Source organism: Propithecus coquereli, unplaced genomic scaffold, assembly GCF_000956105.1.
Source record: "Propithecus coquereli isolate 6110/MARCELLA unplaced genomic scaffold, Pcoq_1.0 Scaffold203, whole genome shotgun sequence".
Taxonomy (NCBI): domain Eukaryota; kingdom Metazoa; phylum Chordata; class Mammalia; order Primates; family Indriidae; genus Propithecus; species Propithecus coquereli.
The window spans coordinates 361,583-379,243 of record NW_012145301.1 but is presented as its reverse complement, the minus strand read 5'-3'; the positions used below and the strand labels follow the sequence as shown (position 1 = coordinate 379,243).

Sequence of the window (17,661 nt, the reverse complement as noted above, 5' to 3'; positions counted from 1 at the left end):
TTTCATACATGGCCTTTATTATGTTGAAGTAGTTTTCTTGATGGCTTTTTAGCCAAACCTCTTTGTATTATTTTTAGTGATTGCTCTAAGGATTATAATACACATCCTTATTACTGTCTATTTGGAATTAATACTTGGTCACTTTACATTTTACTCTGTACACTTGACTCTTCCCATTTCATAAATAAAAAAACTTCACAACGGTTTAATTTCATATAAACATTTTACCTGTTTTTTAAGCTATTGTTTTCATATCTTTTAATTTTTGATGAGTTGTAGATCTCATCATGATGTTATTATTTTTACTTTAAGCAGTTATTTTTAAGGACATTAAGAAAAGAGAAACATATAGTCTTTTATATTTACTCACATATTTACCATTTATGATCCTCTTTTTTCCCTTTCTGTGGATTTTAATTTTCATCTTATGTTATTTCCGGTCAGCCTAAAGGCTATCCCTTAGTATTTCTTATAGTACAGTTCAGTTGGCCACTAGTTCTCTCGTCTTTTCTTTATCTGAAAATGTCCTTATTTCATCTTATATTTAAAGACTATTTTGCTGGATATAAGACATATTCCATATTATTTTAATTCTTTAAAATTTATGAATGTCCTACTTCTGGGTCCTGACCATAGGGAGGGCAGATGGGACACTTGCCACGGTCAGGGATGAGGACAAGAGCTTTTTTTTTTTTTTTTTGAGACACAGTCTCACTGTGTTGCCTGGGCTAGAGTGCCGTGGCATCATCCTAGCTCACAGCAACCTCAAACTCCTGGGCTCAAGCGATCCTACTGCCTCAGCCTCCCTAGTAGCTGGGACTACAGGCATGTGCCACCATGCCCGGCTAATTTTTTCTATATATTTTTAGTTGTCCGATTAATTTCTTTCTATTTTTAGTAGAGACGGGGTCTCACTCTTGCTCAGGCTGGTTTCGAACTCCTGAGCTCAAACAATCCTCCCGCCTCGGCCTCCCAAAGTGCTAGGATTACAAGCGTGAGCCACTGCGCCCGGCCGGGGACAAGAACTTTGAGCAGTGAAGACCGCCAATGTTTAGGGGAGGTGAGTGTTGACATGGACCAACAAAGGGCCAACATGGGCTGACAAAACTGGGAAGGATTAAAGGACCAACACAGTTGATGTTGGCTGACATTGGCTGACTTGCAATGTCACTTTCAAATCTTATTGATTCTACAGCTGGAAAGGACCTTAAAGCTTTTGTCACGTTTCAGAGGTGAAAATTGAAGCATGGAAAGGCAATTTTCTCAGAATCACACAATTGCATAAAACCAGAATCTTGACTCTTCTTTCCCAAGACTCTTTCCTTCCATCGCACCTGCCTGTCCATGAGGGCGAGGCTTCAGAGTGCTGACCCATCTGGGCGGCACATTCCTGAGTGTTCATGCATGTCCCTAGCAAGACCTGGAGCAGCCTTCAGGACAAAGGTTGTTTCAACCTCTGGAGGAAAATTTTCATGTTTTGCATTGTCTGAGTGAAACCCCGTGCACGATGACCTTACAGCATCACCAACCCTCGGAAAGCAAGTAGCAATAAACACCCATAAGTACTAGGTATTGATATCCATCCCCAAGGGAGGACACCCAGGTATGGACACACAGGTTTTGCATCACAGCACTTTGAGCACTTAATAGTAACCACCTTGTCTGATCTATTGCTTTTACATATTGCTTTTTACCTTTTATTTCCAACCTTTTCTAGGCCAGAAGGTACAAGACCAGGAGTATGATTAAGCAACCCAGGGATTTACTTGGTTTGAATTTTATCCCATATGCATCTTTCTTCACATATTGGTATGTATATTAAATATGTATATTAGTAATAATTTCTTGATCCTAAACTTTAAAGAAATTGTCTAAAGCATGGTCATAAAACAATATGATCATAAATATAAAACAATACAGGGCACATCAGCAGTGTCCCCACACCGGGCACATCACAACGACATCCGTGGAGCCTTGGGAACCTGTGGGGATGGTGGGGACTATAATTTGGAGCAAGTCAGTTCAAGTTGCCATCTGTAACAGCTGGACGAGGCACTCAGGGAGCCATATTTCAGGTATATCTCCTTTTAAGGGTAGAGAAAGTAGATGCCCCCTTTTATATTCATCTTTAAAATTTGGAGTGCTTAACCCACCCCAAAGCGAATGCAGGGACCACCCCAAGGCAAACCATCTGCACTGGCACTGTTGCTCCAGCCCCACAGTCCAGAAAACCCCCGAGCCTCCCAGGCACTGACACGGCACGTCTAGCTGGGTCTGCTGCCTCCGTGGGCCCTCACATAGGAAGAGCTTCTTCTAGTACCGGGCAGCCCATCAGCTTGTCAGAATGCACCCACCTCCCTCCCTCCCTTCCTTCCTTCCATCTTTCCTTCCTTTCTTTATTTCCTGTTTAGAGCAATAATACTTTACAAAACAAATAAGTAAGTATAATATTTTTTTCAAAGTAACAAATCCCCTCTTTTAAATTTTTTATAAGAAATCTTTTTAAAAAGTTAATTGTGAAAAGCATTGCCTCCTATTGGAAAAAAGAAGTCTGACCCTTGTCCTAGTCGGCTGAGATGGGAATGGTCATTTGTCCTATGTGTTTCCTTTTTTGCAGCATCGTTTAGGAAGTGACATGGCGGTCCCATGTAAGGGCTTGACCTAAACACAATAGAACAAGAGGAGGAGGAGAGGCTCAGGCAGAGGGCAGAGGTGGGAGAGGCACTTTAGAACTGACCGAGCTTAGAGTGGCCGGCGTGGCCAGCGTCTGGCCGTCTTCAGTCCCTGTGAAGCTTTGCCCTGAGCCTGGCAAGTTTCATCAGGATCCAAGTAACGCTGTGACTCTAGTAATATGTAACATCTGTTAAGCACTACCTATGTGCCATGCCTGATTTATAAGCTTCTACATGAATTGTATCATTTAATTTTATACCAAGTCAAAGAACCACTCCAGGGAAGCCCCAGAACCTGGACGTGCGGTGCCGGCTCTGTCCCCTTGCCCACCCGGGCCTGCCTCCCCGGCACTGACCTCACTCGGCCCTGTCCGTCCTGTCCTGGAACTGCATGGCTATTTCTAACTCCACTTTCCCACCTCCAGCTCCCCATTTCATTCCTGCCCTCCCGGGGCAATGCTGCCTCCGACCAACCTGCCAGTAATGACCTCCCGTTGTCCAACTCTGGAAACTTCTCTCTGGATCTACGGCTCTTCTGCGAAGCCCCTGCTTTTCCTGGCACCAGCAGTGTATTTGTATCCGAAAAGTAAAACAATAACACTACATGTACATGCATATGGGGAAAAAAGTGGCCAAGACACAGACAAACGATTTGATTTTCAAGCCGTGGCTATGGAGACGCCGCTGGGAAGTTCACAGATAGGCCCACCGGCACTTAGTGTCTCTCGTTTATCCGCCGAGTTAAGATGTTTGTGCTAGTAAACTGTAAGTGAAAAAGTCAGAGTTTAAATTAGGCAACGACGTGGGATAACATCAAATTAAAAGATTGTTCTTCTCCTTGGCCGCTCCCTTTGGTTAGCCCAACTGCGAAGTTAGTGTTGACTTTGTCATCTTCTAAAATTTCACCTCTCTGTGGGTGCTTGTATTTCTGGAACATTCACCAAAAATAATAAGGTTGCACTCTCTCGCCTGGTGTTGGCTCTGGGTTGTCTGGGAACCCGGCTTATCGGAGGGAGGTGGCCTCTGGACTTCCCAGTGAAGGGCAAGCGTGGATGTGTGGAAAAGGGGGTGCTGTGCCTTTAAATCCTGCAAGTGAGCTTGGCTCAGGAAGGCCAGCAGCTCAAGGTCCAGCCCCTGGAAGAGAGAAGAGCTACAGATTCTCCATCCTCAGTCTCTGGGAGGCGACGGCTGTGCCAGCCGGGCTCTGGCAGGCTCCTGGCAGCATGGCAGCGAAGCTCGGGGCCCTCCTGCTGGCCCTCGCGCTGGGCCTGGCCCAGCCAGCCTCTGCCCGCCGGAAGCTCCTGGTGTTCCTGCTGGACGGCTTTCGCTCAGACTACATCAGTGATGAGGCCCTGGAGTCGCTGCCTGGTTTCAAAGAGATTGTGAGCAGGGGAGTGAAAGTGGATTACTTGACCCCAGACTTCCCTAGTCTCTCGTATCCCAATTACTATACCCTAATGACTGGTGAGTACCGTGTCCTCTTCTGGGTGGGCAGGGGAGGGCTGGGGTCACGCAGGGAACAGTTGGCTCCTGGCATCAGAGTCTTATTGAAATGGTCAGGACTCCCTAGTCCTATGGGACACCAAAGACAGATAAGGTCTGTGTTCTTGGCCAAGAAGATTTTTGCTTTCACGGTTATGTTGTTCCCCAAAAGTTACCCCAAGGACCTGTTTTGGAGTCTCAGTGTGGAGAATAGAGAACTACAGCGATCGATGGTATTTGATGATTTAAAAAGTGGTTATTTATTTTAGAAACAGAAATTCTAGCTATTTTCCAAGTTCAAGTTTGAAAAATCGACAGGTCTTCATGCGTCCACACCAAATTCCTTCTGTCCCTTTGCTCTGCAGTCATCTGTCATCCCGGAGTCTTTTGGGCTTGTTTATCAATGTGTCGGACTGTGAAAGTGCCCATAGGATTTGTGAGAGGGGAGTCGTGTTCCTGCATTACTTGGGGAGGGTGTGAATTTTCGGGTCATATCATTCAGTGTTACTCAGCAATGCCACTCCCCCCCCCCGCCTTTTTATTTCGCCATTTTTGGCCAGGTAAAATGACAAGGAGAAGAAAAAAACTCTTGTGTAGTTCAGATTCCCCATTTTTAACTTCCAGCATCTGTAAAAAAAACCAAGAAACAAAAACTCAACAAAACAAACACAACCCCAGCTAAGTCAGGCTGTCTGGGTTTGGGAGGGCTGGTTTGCCTGAAGATGACCTTCCTCTGGGATTGCCAGAACTCCAAACGTGACTCACAGACCTGCTCTCCTGTCTGTGCACCAGCGTGTGCGGGTTTCTCTCTGCTCACATAGCTGGGCTCCAAGCTTTGCTTTGTTTTTCAGCTAACCTTTGCGAGGGCAGCGAGAGGCTCTCAGAAAGAATTTAACAAACTATCCAGGGAGGCTGTTAAGAATGCACTGTTATTGCTGGTTATGAGGGACTTAGCCGTGTGCTCTGAGCCCGGGGAAAACTCTGCAACTTATGTTAACAGAAAGGGGATGAGAATCCTGTTGTCTCGTTATGGATTTTCCCAGAACACCAAAGCCTAAGGAGTCTGGAAATACGGGCAAATATTTCTAACTCTGTGCATGGGTACTATATGCATATGTGTACATAAAAAAGCCATAAACTGATGCCCAAAATTGAAGGGAAGAGATACTTTGGAGAATTAGAAATAAAGGCATGGAGAGATAGAAAAAAATTCAGACTGCATACAAGCAAGGAATTTATTTATTTATTTTTATTTCCCCCAACAGACAAACAACCAGTCTGTAACATAAACAGAATTAACAAAAGTCCCTCTCGTCCTTACTTGGCATGCCTCTCCCCTTGCAGGGAAGCGGTTTGCAAGCTGTGGGTCACACATAGACGTGATTGTGTGTCACAGCCGACTTCAGTTCTGTGCAGGGGCTTCACATACACAGCCCACCCCCACTCCAGCTGTCTTGCAGGGCCTTGCTGGGGGACCCAGTTCATAGACTGCCACGTGCAGCTTCTGCGATCTCAGTGGAGAATGAACAAAATCCATTTTAGGAAGGACTTGAGTAAGTAAAAAGGGACTATTACAGACTCTACAGAGAAACCAAGCCAGTGACATGGCCTTTTGTTCGTCAGACCCACCCTCCTGATAATTGGCAGAAGGAATGATTTGCACAAAGCCTCTGTCACATTGAGACACACCTTCTTCTCAGTCTTTGGGTATTTTCCTTTGTGTGGTCCTAAGAGAATAGCCCTTTCCAAGGTGGGACAGTGCAGTTCCCATGAGCATCTGAAGAAGGTCTCGCCCTCATTTTCAAACTGAGGCTGGCTTAAGGAAGCTGCAAGATCTCTGTATGTGTTATGTCTGTATATAGTCAGATGGCAAAATATATTCTCTGATTTGAAAGTCGACTTGGTCTATAAGTTGGCTTTTCCATGTTCATAGAGGCTAGACTGTACACAGGATATGTCTAGCATGGCTCACGTTTATGTACAAATGTCTTTGAGTATGATTTGTCATGTACCTACTGAGCAAACTTCCAGACTTGGAGCAGGATTTGCAGCTGGGAGATGCCAGGCTACGAAGCTCATATCATTTCCCCTGTCTTAGAACTGACTCAGGGCTAAATTTAGACTATTTCCCCCAATATCCATACTTATTTTTCTACCTGATGCTGAAAAACTCTTTTTTTTTCATATAAGGAAGGATATAGCCATTGTGAATTGTACTTAAACATATGGTTTGAGCATTTGAACATTTTATGAACCAACAAAATGGTTATGCTATATCTTTTTGGTACCAAAAGATACGCTGTTTTAGGGTTCCTCAGAATTCACTAGAGAGTCTATACTCTCACTTCATTACATGAATTATTGCTTATAGAGAGAAAGCCCTTGGGGTTCTCCTCTTTGCGTAATGAGGAGTGAGATGGGCTGTTGGAATGGATGCTGGCCTCAGAGCTGAGAGAACTTGCTTGCAGTCCTTGCAGGGAGACTTTGGGCGGCCACTGCACTGCCCTGGGCCTGCTTCCCAGCTGCAAAATAGAACTAGATGAACTGCCAGGTCCTCATCAAGCCACAATTTCAGGTGCTGCCGGATGCAGACGTGGAACTAAGCCATGCACGGGGAATTTAAAAAAGCTAGGACTGGCCCCCTCTTGGGAGGCCTTCACGTAGAAATTAAGCAAACAGCTGAAACTCCCTGAATCTCACGAACAGCTGAATCTCATAGGGAAGCCGTGTGGTTGGAGATGGGAAATCAATAGGCATGTTTGTCAGAAACTCTGGAAATCCTCTAGCCCAGGCTCCAACATGAAGCCACTGTGGCTAGTTACTTATTTCCCTTGAAACACATTTGGTTCAGGACAAAGGTGGACAGAATTCCAATAGTGACCGAGAAGATCAATCAAACAATCGATTCTGGGAGCACAAAATCTTAACACAGGGCCTCTCCCCCAGAGAGGATACATTCAGTCGGGGAGGACAGACACTCCGAGAATGGACTCCCACTAATGAAAAGAACAGCAAGGTGCTATGGCCTGAATTGTGCCCCTGTGTCCCCACGCCCAATTCAAGCTCCAACCCCCAGGACCTCGGTAGGTAACCGTGTTTGGAGATCAGGTCTTTAACGAGGTGATTAAGGTAAAATGAGGCCATTAGAGAGGGACCCTATTCCAAGATGACTGGTATGTTGTCATAAGAAGAGGAAAGGACACCAGGAATGTTCGTGCACAGAGAACAGGCCACGTCAGGACACAGCAAGGAGGAGGCCGCCTGGAAGCCGAGCAGAGAGGCCTCAGGAGACGTCAACCCTGCTAACACCTTGTTTGTGGACTTTTAGCATCCAGAACTGTGAAAAAATAAATTGCTGTTGTTTAAGCCACTCAGTCTGTGAGACTTTGTTATGGCAGCCTGAGCAAGCTAATACACAAAGGACGGGGGTCATTTCCCACTATGCTACGGAGGAGAGGAGACCCGAGGAGAGGAGAATTTCCTTCCAGTTGGAGTAGCGTGAAAAAGTATTTCAAAGAGGGGAGATCTGAGCTGGAGGAAACAGCCACCAGCGTGGCATGTGCCCTTATGTCTTAACTTTGGGCGTGAGTTCTCTTTCGGAAGAGCTGTGTGCGGATCCACTTAATTTTAGTTAAAACACAACCACAGTTTAAATGCCATTGGAGTGCTTTCTGTTTTAATGTATTAATATCTTACTGTGGCTCTTTTTGTAAAGTTATTCTCTCTTTGGGGTAAATCCACATTTGATTTAAGTGAAGTTTAACACGAAATCCATGGAAGAAAGCAGTGATTTCAATCCAGGTCAGGGGGAAGAGAAAAGGCAGCGTAACTCAGCGTCGTTTTGCTGAGGCTAACGGCAACGTTTGTTTGTAAGTCTCCAACACTTCTGGTTAAGCAGTTGGGGAAAGTGGCCCAGAAATGTTCTGAGTAGCTGAGAAGCCAGTCTAGAATTTTATCTTTACTGCAAATAACCTACCAAGAGAGGAACATATGCTGAAACAAGTTTGCTATACAGTGTATTATTATTTCGCCATTTAGACACTTTCAATGAAGTGCAGGGAGATTGGGCGTTTTGCTCCCACAGTAGGCACCAGAAGCCTGGTGCTCATGCGACAGGGCCTGGGCCCGAATCCTGGGGTGGACAGGAGGTTGTCCACGTGGCCTGAGACCCAGGGGCAGAGGTCACCCCAGGACCACTCCAGGAGGCAGTGGGAGGCTGAGTAACCGTGCTCCCCCATGGAATCAAAGCAAAACCCAGAATGTTAACTGCTTAGAATTAATATTTGTGCCGCGGTATTTCCTATCACACTCCTAGACATTATGTGTGACACGAATTCTAACCGGATAACTAGGACCCAACATTCTGGAGTAACAGACAGCAGAGTAAGGTATGCTTCGCCCCCACACCGCACACCCCCTGCCACCAGCTACTTTTAAGAAAATATCTGATTTAAATTAAAACTGGCTGTCACGTGGACCAAAGGAAATCGATGCAGAAAGTTCTTGAACAATCATATTGTGGGAAAAGCCCACATCCTCAGCCTCCTGCAGAATCAGGCTTCACTTGGGGGGCTGTTCACAGACCTCTGCACACCCACAGCTCCAGGCAGGGTGAGGACAACCTCCCCTCTCCTTCCCCAAGATCGGTGCTTCCGCGGGGACATTCCCCAGCTTGTCATCCACTTTGGATTTAGGTATCTCCTCAGTTAAATGATCTGTATTTTTTGTGCCCTCGTCCTCTCTTCCCATTCTCCCCTGCACCAAACCCAGCCATGCTTCTGTTTGCCCCAGTGCCCCCCTGTTGGCCCCTGGCCACCCCAGCTCTGGTTCCCTTGCCCAGGAGAGCATTTGCACAACCTCCACAGCCCACTGGATTCCGGGGCCCAGTCCTCTCTCGGTTTGGTTTCTTCCTCTCATTTCCCTGACTCCTCCTTTGTCCCTTTTGTCCTCTGACCTTTCCAGATTCTCCCTGCAGCCTCTCCTCCTCCTGCCTCCTTGCTGTCCCCTGGCTGAGACCGCCACCTCCTGCCTGGAGCCCCCTGGCTGCACCGGCTCTCTCACTGCTCTCTGCCCTCCAGCAGCCTGCTCGGAAGACACCTCCGATCCTGCCATTCCTCACTCCTTTGTCCCTCTGTTCGAACTCTGCAAGTGCAACTGAAAGTCCTCCCAGACCCGGTCCCTCTCTGACATCGCTCTCCCCTGCGCTTGCTGTGGGGTCTCATCAGGCCGGGCATGTGCCCACCTCCCTGTTCCTTCTGGCTGGTTCCTTTCTGCTTGTCCCCCAGAAAGACCCAGCCTGGGCATCCCTGCTTTCTTCAGATCTCTTCCCCGAAGTCACTGCAGTAGATCTGCCTTTCCCGGGCACTTGAGCTGAGACGGTCAGCCGTGACCCATCACTCGCCTGCCCCCCTCGTTGTCCATCGTGGCGCCAACTTGCTTATTTATTTCTGTTCCAAATAAAGCGTATTGTAGGAAGAAGCATTGTAATGATGATGGAAACACTCAGAGTTTCAAGGAAATTGTTGATTATTACTTTGATTTTAGCTATTCCTAAACTAATACGGAGGAGAAAAAACTGTATGCTTTGCTCACAGGAAAGCAATTAGCCATTTAGGTGAACTAACTGCCACATATGTCTGGTCATCTTATGTACTCATGTTGCAAAGCACGTCCTTCAATTGTGTTTTAAATTTTGACCATAAGGTCAGGGGCAGCGAGAGGGCCGAGGAGAGAGTCACCCACGAGGAGGGAGGGCTGTGCCAAAGCAGGGGATGAGGGAGGCTGGGAGTTGGGAGGAAGTTGAACCAGAACACTGGTCGCCAGCAGAGCCCGAGGGAGAACCTAACTGTCGTCAGAGTTGCCAAAGCCAAGAGGGCAGAGGCAAGAGCAAAACACTGCAAGGGACGAATGACTCAGAGCCAACGTGGAAAACGGTGGGAGGATATCGAAGGCTCAGTGTTACGTGGTCCTGTCTGTGGGACCTGGGGATGGGTCCACCAACCTCGAGGGCCTGGCAAGGCCATGCTTGTGTCCTCAGCCTCGATCGCAGGCTGCGTATATGGCCAGACTGCGCGCACACATCACGGGAGGCTCCTTAGATGTTTAAAAACACGAGGCAACATGAGGGCTGGTTTGTGTCCCTCCCCAAATCCATATGTTGAAGTGCTAATCCCAGTATCTCAGAATGTGACTGTATTTGGAGGTAGGATCTGTTAAGAAGTGATTAAGGTAAAATGAGGTCATAGGGTGGGCCCTAGGCCAGTGCCACTGGTGTCTTCATAAGAAAGGAGAGTAGGCCTAGACAGGCACAGAGAGAAGATAGCGTGAAGATGGGGGAGGGGCATCTGCAAGCCAAGGAGAGAGGCCTCAGAGCATGCCAGCCCTGCCGACACCTTCATCTTGAACTTTTACGTTCCAGAACTGTGAGAAAATACATTTCTGCCGTTTAAGACACACAGGCTGTGGTACTTTGTCATGGCAGCCGTTGGAATCCAGTACACACATGATTGCAAGGCTAGACAGGACACCTCAGCCACAAGCCCACTCATGCAGAGTTTCTGGTGATTTCTGCCCTGAGATTGAGACAGCCATGGTATTCTCCTTTTCTAGGGCAACCATCACAAATTGCCACAAACTGAGTGACGTAAAACAACAGCTCGCGTGGCTTTCTCCCTGTGTGTCTCTGTATGTCCCTTCTCCTCTTCTCACAAGGACACCAGCCTTATTGAATTAGGGGTCACCCTAAAGACATCATCTCATCTTGATCACATCTGTAAAGACTTTATTTCCAAAGAAGATCACATATGTAGGTACTGAGGGTTAGACTTTCAACATATCTTTCTGGGGGAGACAGTTCAACCCGTAACACATGGTATAGTGGAAAGAACTGTGGATTTGCTGCCAAAGATCTAATTTAATCTACTCTATCACTTTTTTACTTCCGGAATTTGAACAGGCTCCTTTTGAGTTTTAGTAGTTTTTTATTAGTAGAATGGAGAAAGTCAAACTCATCCAATAGGATTGTTGTGCAAACAGAATGAGAAAACGCATGTGTGAAATCACTGTTATTAACAGTGTGCATGTCACACACCGTATCAGTAAGGTTAAGCTAAGTTATGCTGTAGTAACAAGGAATTCTGAACTGTACCTGAGGGGCCCCACAACCGAGGTTTACTCCTCACCATGCACCTGGCCATTAGCAATGAACTCTGCTCCATTTCCTCTTCGTTCTGGGATCCAGGCTGAAAAAGCAACTTCTAAATGAGAGCTGCTGCTCTCACAGCACAGGGGACAGAGGAGCTAGCAGGACGTGTGATAGCGCTTAGCGACTGCGATGAGATGAGGGGCGTGGCACAGGCAACGCAGGAGAAATGAGTGTTACAAGTCAGAAGAAGGGCACTAAGCCCGTGCACCATCCAGGTGTGGGTTGGAGGGTTACGGAGAGACGAGTTTGTAAAAAAGACAAAACGAAAACCACATGCAATGGGTCTAAACCAAGGACAGCCCAGTAAGCTCCTCCTTCCCTTCTTTTCCACATCAAACATTTGAACTTCTAGTGAAGGGCACCCTTGAGGCGGAGCTTGCTGACTGGCTGATGCATGAATATGAAAGAACCGAAAGGAAGTGAAATATTCGGAAGTCTGAATAAAGGGGCTCCTATTAGCAGAGATGGGAGAGTGCGAAGGGCTGTGTATTTATTTCAGTGAGATTTATTTGGAGAAGGAAATTTTCATCAAATTAGATTCCAAGTTGAGTAAGGCATTCACCTGGACTTGGCCTTATAGGGGGCCAGAGACAATATCTTAAAGGAGGGTTTCAGAAACATGCAGAATACCATGGGGTAAAACAGAGAAATTGATCCTGTGGGTCCCAATAGACCCCAGTAAATGGACTTCCTGTGTCTCTGCTTGCCACACAGCTGGTAGAGACTATTTGTCACAGATGCACAGTTAGAATCTATTTCCTCACCTGCATGAACTTTTGTCTAAATTGTGTCACTTACTTTTCAGAGATACCTAATGACATCTTTCCACTTTTCCACTTAAAACTACAGTCTCTGTCGTGATCCAGGGTTAAGCTGCCTAAAGAAGCGGGCAGGGTAGCTGAGGTGTTGGGCCATAGAAGCCGGGAAGAGCACTCACCAGCCATGCCCTGAGAAAAAAATGTGTTCTAAGAACTTCCAAAGCTAATGTCTCCTGGCACATCATTATTTAAGCTCTCATCAACAGACCTGTCTACACTGAAGTGTCACTTTTCAAAAAGTATGTTTCTTTTGGCTTCCGTGGTGATGAGAGGTAGTTCTGATTGTAGGGCATTCAGCTGCTGGAAACTCACTCCCCAAAGAGGGGAGTGATTAGGATAGTGGGTAAAGCTTTAAAACGTGGTGAAAGCTTTTGATTGTAATAACAGCAAGGCCTTGTTCCGAAGCTTCACCCGCGTGGAGCCACCGTGGTCTGCAAACCTCTGCATCCCGGCCCCACTGTTGACTGACAGATCATATATGCCTCCCACCAAGGCCTTTGGGAGTTTGCCTGAGCCATGCTGCTCTCGGTTCCTGCTCCATCATGAACCCTACGCCAAAAACGGGTTAAAGGACATTTAAAATGAATTCGGAGGGAGCCTGACTCAGCAGGTTAACGCTCCTTTCGGAGACACTTTAAACAACACCTACTCGTGTTTCAGAGTCCCCCTCCCTGAATAGGCCCATTGTGTCCACAGCCTAACCAGGCAGGGACTTGGGGCAGGTCTGGGGTTCCTGTGGGCCCCATGTTTAGCATTTGGCTCCTGTTGGATACTTTGCTTGATCTCAACCAACTCCCATCCTCAGGCCTTTCGGTAACAAGGAGAAAAGATACAACACGCAGGTCACGTGGTGATGTGTGGGCAGTGTGACCGAGACAAAGGACTGCCCAGGCTGGAATTTGGGTGCAGAATAAGAAGCTACTTTGCTTCTTGATGAAATAACCCCCCTTGGGCGCCTTGGAGAGTGAATGCGTCTGTGGTCACCCAGTCTGAGGCAGCAGGAGCAGTGGGTTGTCATGAGAACGTGTGTAAAAGTCTGCACAGAGCAGCACGGCCACGCATGGGTCACAGGTGTGCCGGGAGGCCGGGGCCCACGGGAGGCCGCCTGTGGTTGTGAGCAGTCTCGTCCCTTCAACCCAGATTCCCCAACCGAAACGTCTGACGTGGGGCAGGGTGGAGGCCCCAGTAGGCCGGAGGGCGGGAGAAAGGGAGGCAGAGGGCCAGGCTACTTCTCCTGACTCGGCCGTTTAACTTGGGATGAATCGCGCTATCTTCCTGGCCTGGTCCTGAGTTCCTGCTCTTTAACGTGAGAAGACTGGGCAGATGAGGCCCTGGGGTCAGCTGTGCATTGAGTGCCAGGTGTGCGCTGAGAGCGTTCTAGAGGCTGGAGGTACCGCAGTGAGGTTCCCAGCGTCCCCTTAGTGGCGGCAGAGGGAAAGGGTGGCTGGCACGGGCTCCCAGGGACACTCTGTGTCCCTTGCCCTTATTTTGACCCCAGCAACTCCACTTCGACCTGTTCTACACATCTGAAGAAAGTGGCCTGTAGTGACCCCCACTGGACCCTGAGGGTCCATGATAAGGACTGGCCTGAAGGGGTGGGTGGCAGTAGGACTTCGGGACATGGGACGCCCACAGGATTTGCCTGAGGGGTCCCTGGGCCAACAGGTTCTGTTCTTCCGGATTCTGCACACGAATCACACACACAAGCCCCGGCCCTGTAGCATGTCTGGTCTTCCCCGAGAAGCTGTCTGTGTGTACGAGGATTTGGTTTTCATAGGTGGACTTGAGAAAACATGCTGTTCTGATGGTTGAAGGAAAAAACCTCAAGCAAACAGAGGTGTTTGGGAGAAAACCTCCAATATTGGGTTCCTCAGCCACTCATTAGTGGGTGACAGGCCTAGCCTGGCCCAGGCTCCCCAGCCCCCTCCAGCCTCCACCCTTGAAACACAGACAGGACAACGTGTAAAGGGTCACTGCCTCAGGGCCACCACCCATGGTGTGTGAATGTGGGCACCCCTCCTCCCCTCTGGGCGATCAGCTTTCCCATTCGTAGGGGACACGGATGCTCCCTGGGACACTTGCTGGCCTGCAGGACATCCCATCATGGAGCCCACCAGAGAGGGAGGATGTGGTGGCGTTAGGGGGAGACGTGTCCAGGCAGCAGGGCACCACGGAGGAGACACTTGGCTCCAGTAGCCCCTGGGAAGTGCCACCAAGTCACTTAGCCCGAGATGCTCCCAGTAGCGTGTTCTGCATGGACGTGGCCAGTTATGTTAAAACCTTTCCACACACATTCCCTTGGTCTCTGTCGTGAATGCTCCGTGTCGTGGAGGCAGCATCTCCCTCCTCTGTGCGGCCAGGCTCTGCCAGAGGCAGGAGGTGGGGGCAGCCCCCGTGCGAGACGCCTGCGCCATCCAGAGACACCAGGGCCCAGCAAAGGATGTTTGCCAACTGGAGGGAAAATGTGATTTTTTTTTAAAGAACTGTGTTTACTTAGTTTGGTGACAACTGACAGACGGGAGACAAAGCTGGGACAGAGATGTCTTGTTGCCTATCTTTTTGAACAATGTGAATTACTTATCTATTTGAAATATTAATTAAAAATGCATACGTACACAATGGGACTTGTTCATCTCTACTTGAGCAGATATTTTTATTCAATATTGATTAAGCCCTCCACTTTTGATTTTGGGAAATATATTCACATCAAAAGATTATTTTAAAAGATGTTTCCCAGCCTAATGGACATACAGCGATGTTTTGTGGTTTTGTTTCTGCTGTCTGTACTGCAGACACGCAAACAGCGAACAGCCAGGGCTCAGGAGACCCCTGGTGAAGGTGGCTGTCACCATCCTTCTCTCAACATCACCACCTCTGGGAGCTGCCACTGCCCCTCCGAGGAGCAGGACGAAAGACAGTGGAGGCCAAGGCGGGTGAATCGCTCAAGATCAGGAGTTCAAGACCAGCCTGAGAAAGAGCAAGACCCCGTCTCTACTAAAATAGAAAGAAATTAATCAGACAACTAAAAATATATAGCCTGCTGCTGGTCTGCACTCCCTCCCATCAGGGCCCCGTGCTCGCTCAGAAGAGGCACCTCATTCACGTTTGCTGGACTGCGCTAGCTCAGTGCCAGTAACAGCATTACATGTAACCAAAATGTTTGTACCCCCATAATATCCTGAATACATAAATAAATAAAAGAGAACAAAAAAAAAAAAAAAAAAAGACAGTGGACGAGTGGACGAGAGCCCACCTCGTGCGCGGCCTCTGAAGGGCTACCGCCCCCTGGGTGCGTGCCTGGAGCGCTTCTGCCTGCGGCTGGTCTGCACTCCCTCCCATCAGGGCCCCGTGCTCGCTCAGAAGAGGCACCTCATTCACGTTTGCTGGACTGCGCTAGCTCAGTGCCAGTAACTGAACTTCTGTCCACCCCATGGTGGAAACCTCGAGTTATCCACCTTTCCACTAGGCACTAGAGCTTTCTTACTGGACCTCGCCTGTTGGCAGAGGTTGCACTATTTTCTCACAAACCACCTAGTGCGCTCACATGCCTGTTTTTGTCTCCCTGGATTCTGGGTTCTTCCAGCTACGCTCCATATTCCTCTAAGTTCCCTCCCCTCATCTTCGCACCGGAAGTCCTTCTCCTCAGGACAGAAAGCCACACTCTATGACTCAACCTGCCATCCTGGACCTCCCAGCACCCAGGGGTATCCCTTTGGGGGTGGATCTAATTCTAGGTTCCAGTTACTCCCAGTCTGGTCCCTTCCCCTGTGGCTTAGCCAGCTGGCCTTGTCCCAAACCATGACACCCCTCTCTGTACACTTCTGTGTGTGACGTTCATAGTTCATTTTAGTGTGCTTTGTGTAAAATATAACACTAAAACTATGTGAATGGGCTTGGGAATATGTAACAAAACCCACTACATCCCAATTGAAACTTCCACCCGAAGACATTCAGAATTGCAAAATGTGAAAAGCAGAGGAGAACTTAGAAATGCTAGTGCATTTGTCTTATTGTACAGAAGGACGCACAGGCCTAAGAGTCAGATCCAGCAGCTAGATGAGGGTGGAACCACGCCAATGCAGGCCTGGATTTGGGGCTGGTGCCTGCCCACCCCCAGGTGATCAGATGGAGATGCTGGCATTCCCTTCTGGCCCCTCCTGCCTGTGCACCCAGGCTGACCTGTGCCCAGGCTCTCAGCACGGCTCTGGGCACTCCACTCTCTCCTGGTCGGGCTTCGCTGGGTTGCTTTTGCTTTTTTCTCACCCCCATTAAGATCTTCCAGGATGTGTAAGCTGAAATGGAGATGAGGTTCAAAGCAGAGCGTGTGCGTGTGTGTGTGTGTGTGTGTGTGTGTGTGTGTTTGTGTGTGCGTGTGTGTGTTTCACCAAAGATCTGGCCAAGGGGGAGGTGGAGCTACCCAGAAGGTGGCAGGCGGTGTTTGGCCTCGGCTCAGCCACCCTCCCTACTTCCTAATGCCACGGGTCGTGTTGAACTGGCTGCTATCCCTTCACGTCCTTACATAATTTCACCAAGTTCTGATGGAACAGATAAGAAAAGCTCGTTCCAAGGAATTCACTCGCAGCCTGTGTCAACACGGATTGCAGCATCTAGCTAAAAGCTGAAAGAACCAAATGAAAACACAGTGATTTTACCCAATTCCCAACCACCTGTTGGTCTGTTCTTTTGAACTGACTAGCCAGCTGGGTGGGTGTCCTGGAAATGCCCCCGAGGAGACCCCCTCAGTGGACAGCAGACTGATCCCCAACCTGCTAGCGAGGGAGCGTCAGAGTTGAGTTCTCCTGGCCTGTTATGAACCCCCGCTGGGGTGGAATTTCAGCAGGTCCTCCTCACCTCCCCCTTGCAGTTCCCTGTTTTTGTTGGCGGCCTCTCTGGGAACTGTCCGTCCTTCTCTTTGTTGATACCACATGTTCCCTCCACAAGGGCTCTACTCGCTTCCTCCTAAGCCCACAGCCCAGCCCCGGCGTGGCTTTCCTCCATCTATCTTTCCCTTTCAAGCCAAAATATTATAAGATGTCCCCCCTCTAAAAGGCTTCGACCCATAGATAGTAATATTTCAGAGCTAGATGGTGCCTGGAGATCTTGCTATTTTCACCCATTTGCTAATCCCTTTTCCACTGTCTGTCTGAACCTCAGATCTTGGTAATTCCACCAACGTGTGTGTTGACATACATTCCTACAGTACATTCGGATATGCATGTTATCTGTTCCAGGACACACTGAACGTCTGCTATGTGAGAGGTGCTGTTATAAAGATGACCAGGGCATGGCCTCTGTCTTGCTAAGTCAAAGCAATTAAGTATGTGTTGAAATAAACATAATCATAAGTCAGAGTAGACTAGGCAGCGAGGAGGCCAAGATCACGTGTGACAGTGTGTGGTGAAGAGGGAAGGTTCGCTGAGGAGATGGTTAGTTGAGTGAAGCTGGGAGGATTCCGACGGGTTGAAACCTGGAGGAAGGGCCTATG

At 48.3% G+C, this 17,661-nt stretch overlaps 1 protein-coding gene across 1 annotated transcript in view; it reads left to right on the top strand.

Moving 5' to 3' along the window:
* Positions 1-3,814: 3,814 nt before the first annotated feature.
* ENPP6 (ectonucleotide pyrophosphatase/phosphodiesterase 6) overlaps positions 3,815-17,661 on the top strand; it is a 110,664-nt gene continuing 96,817 nt past the window's right edge. Inside the window, exon 1 of the mRNA XM_012643998.1 lies at positions 3,815-4,136. Within this exon, the coding sequence (XP_012499452.1) occupies positions 3,896-4,136 (241 nt within the window). The 5' untranslated portion in view covers positions 3,815-3,895. The remainder of the gene's footprint in view (positions 4,137-17,661) is intronic.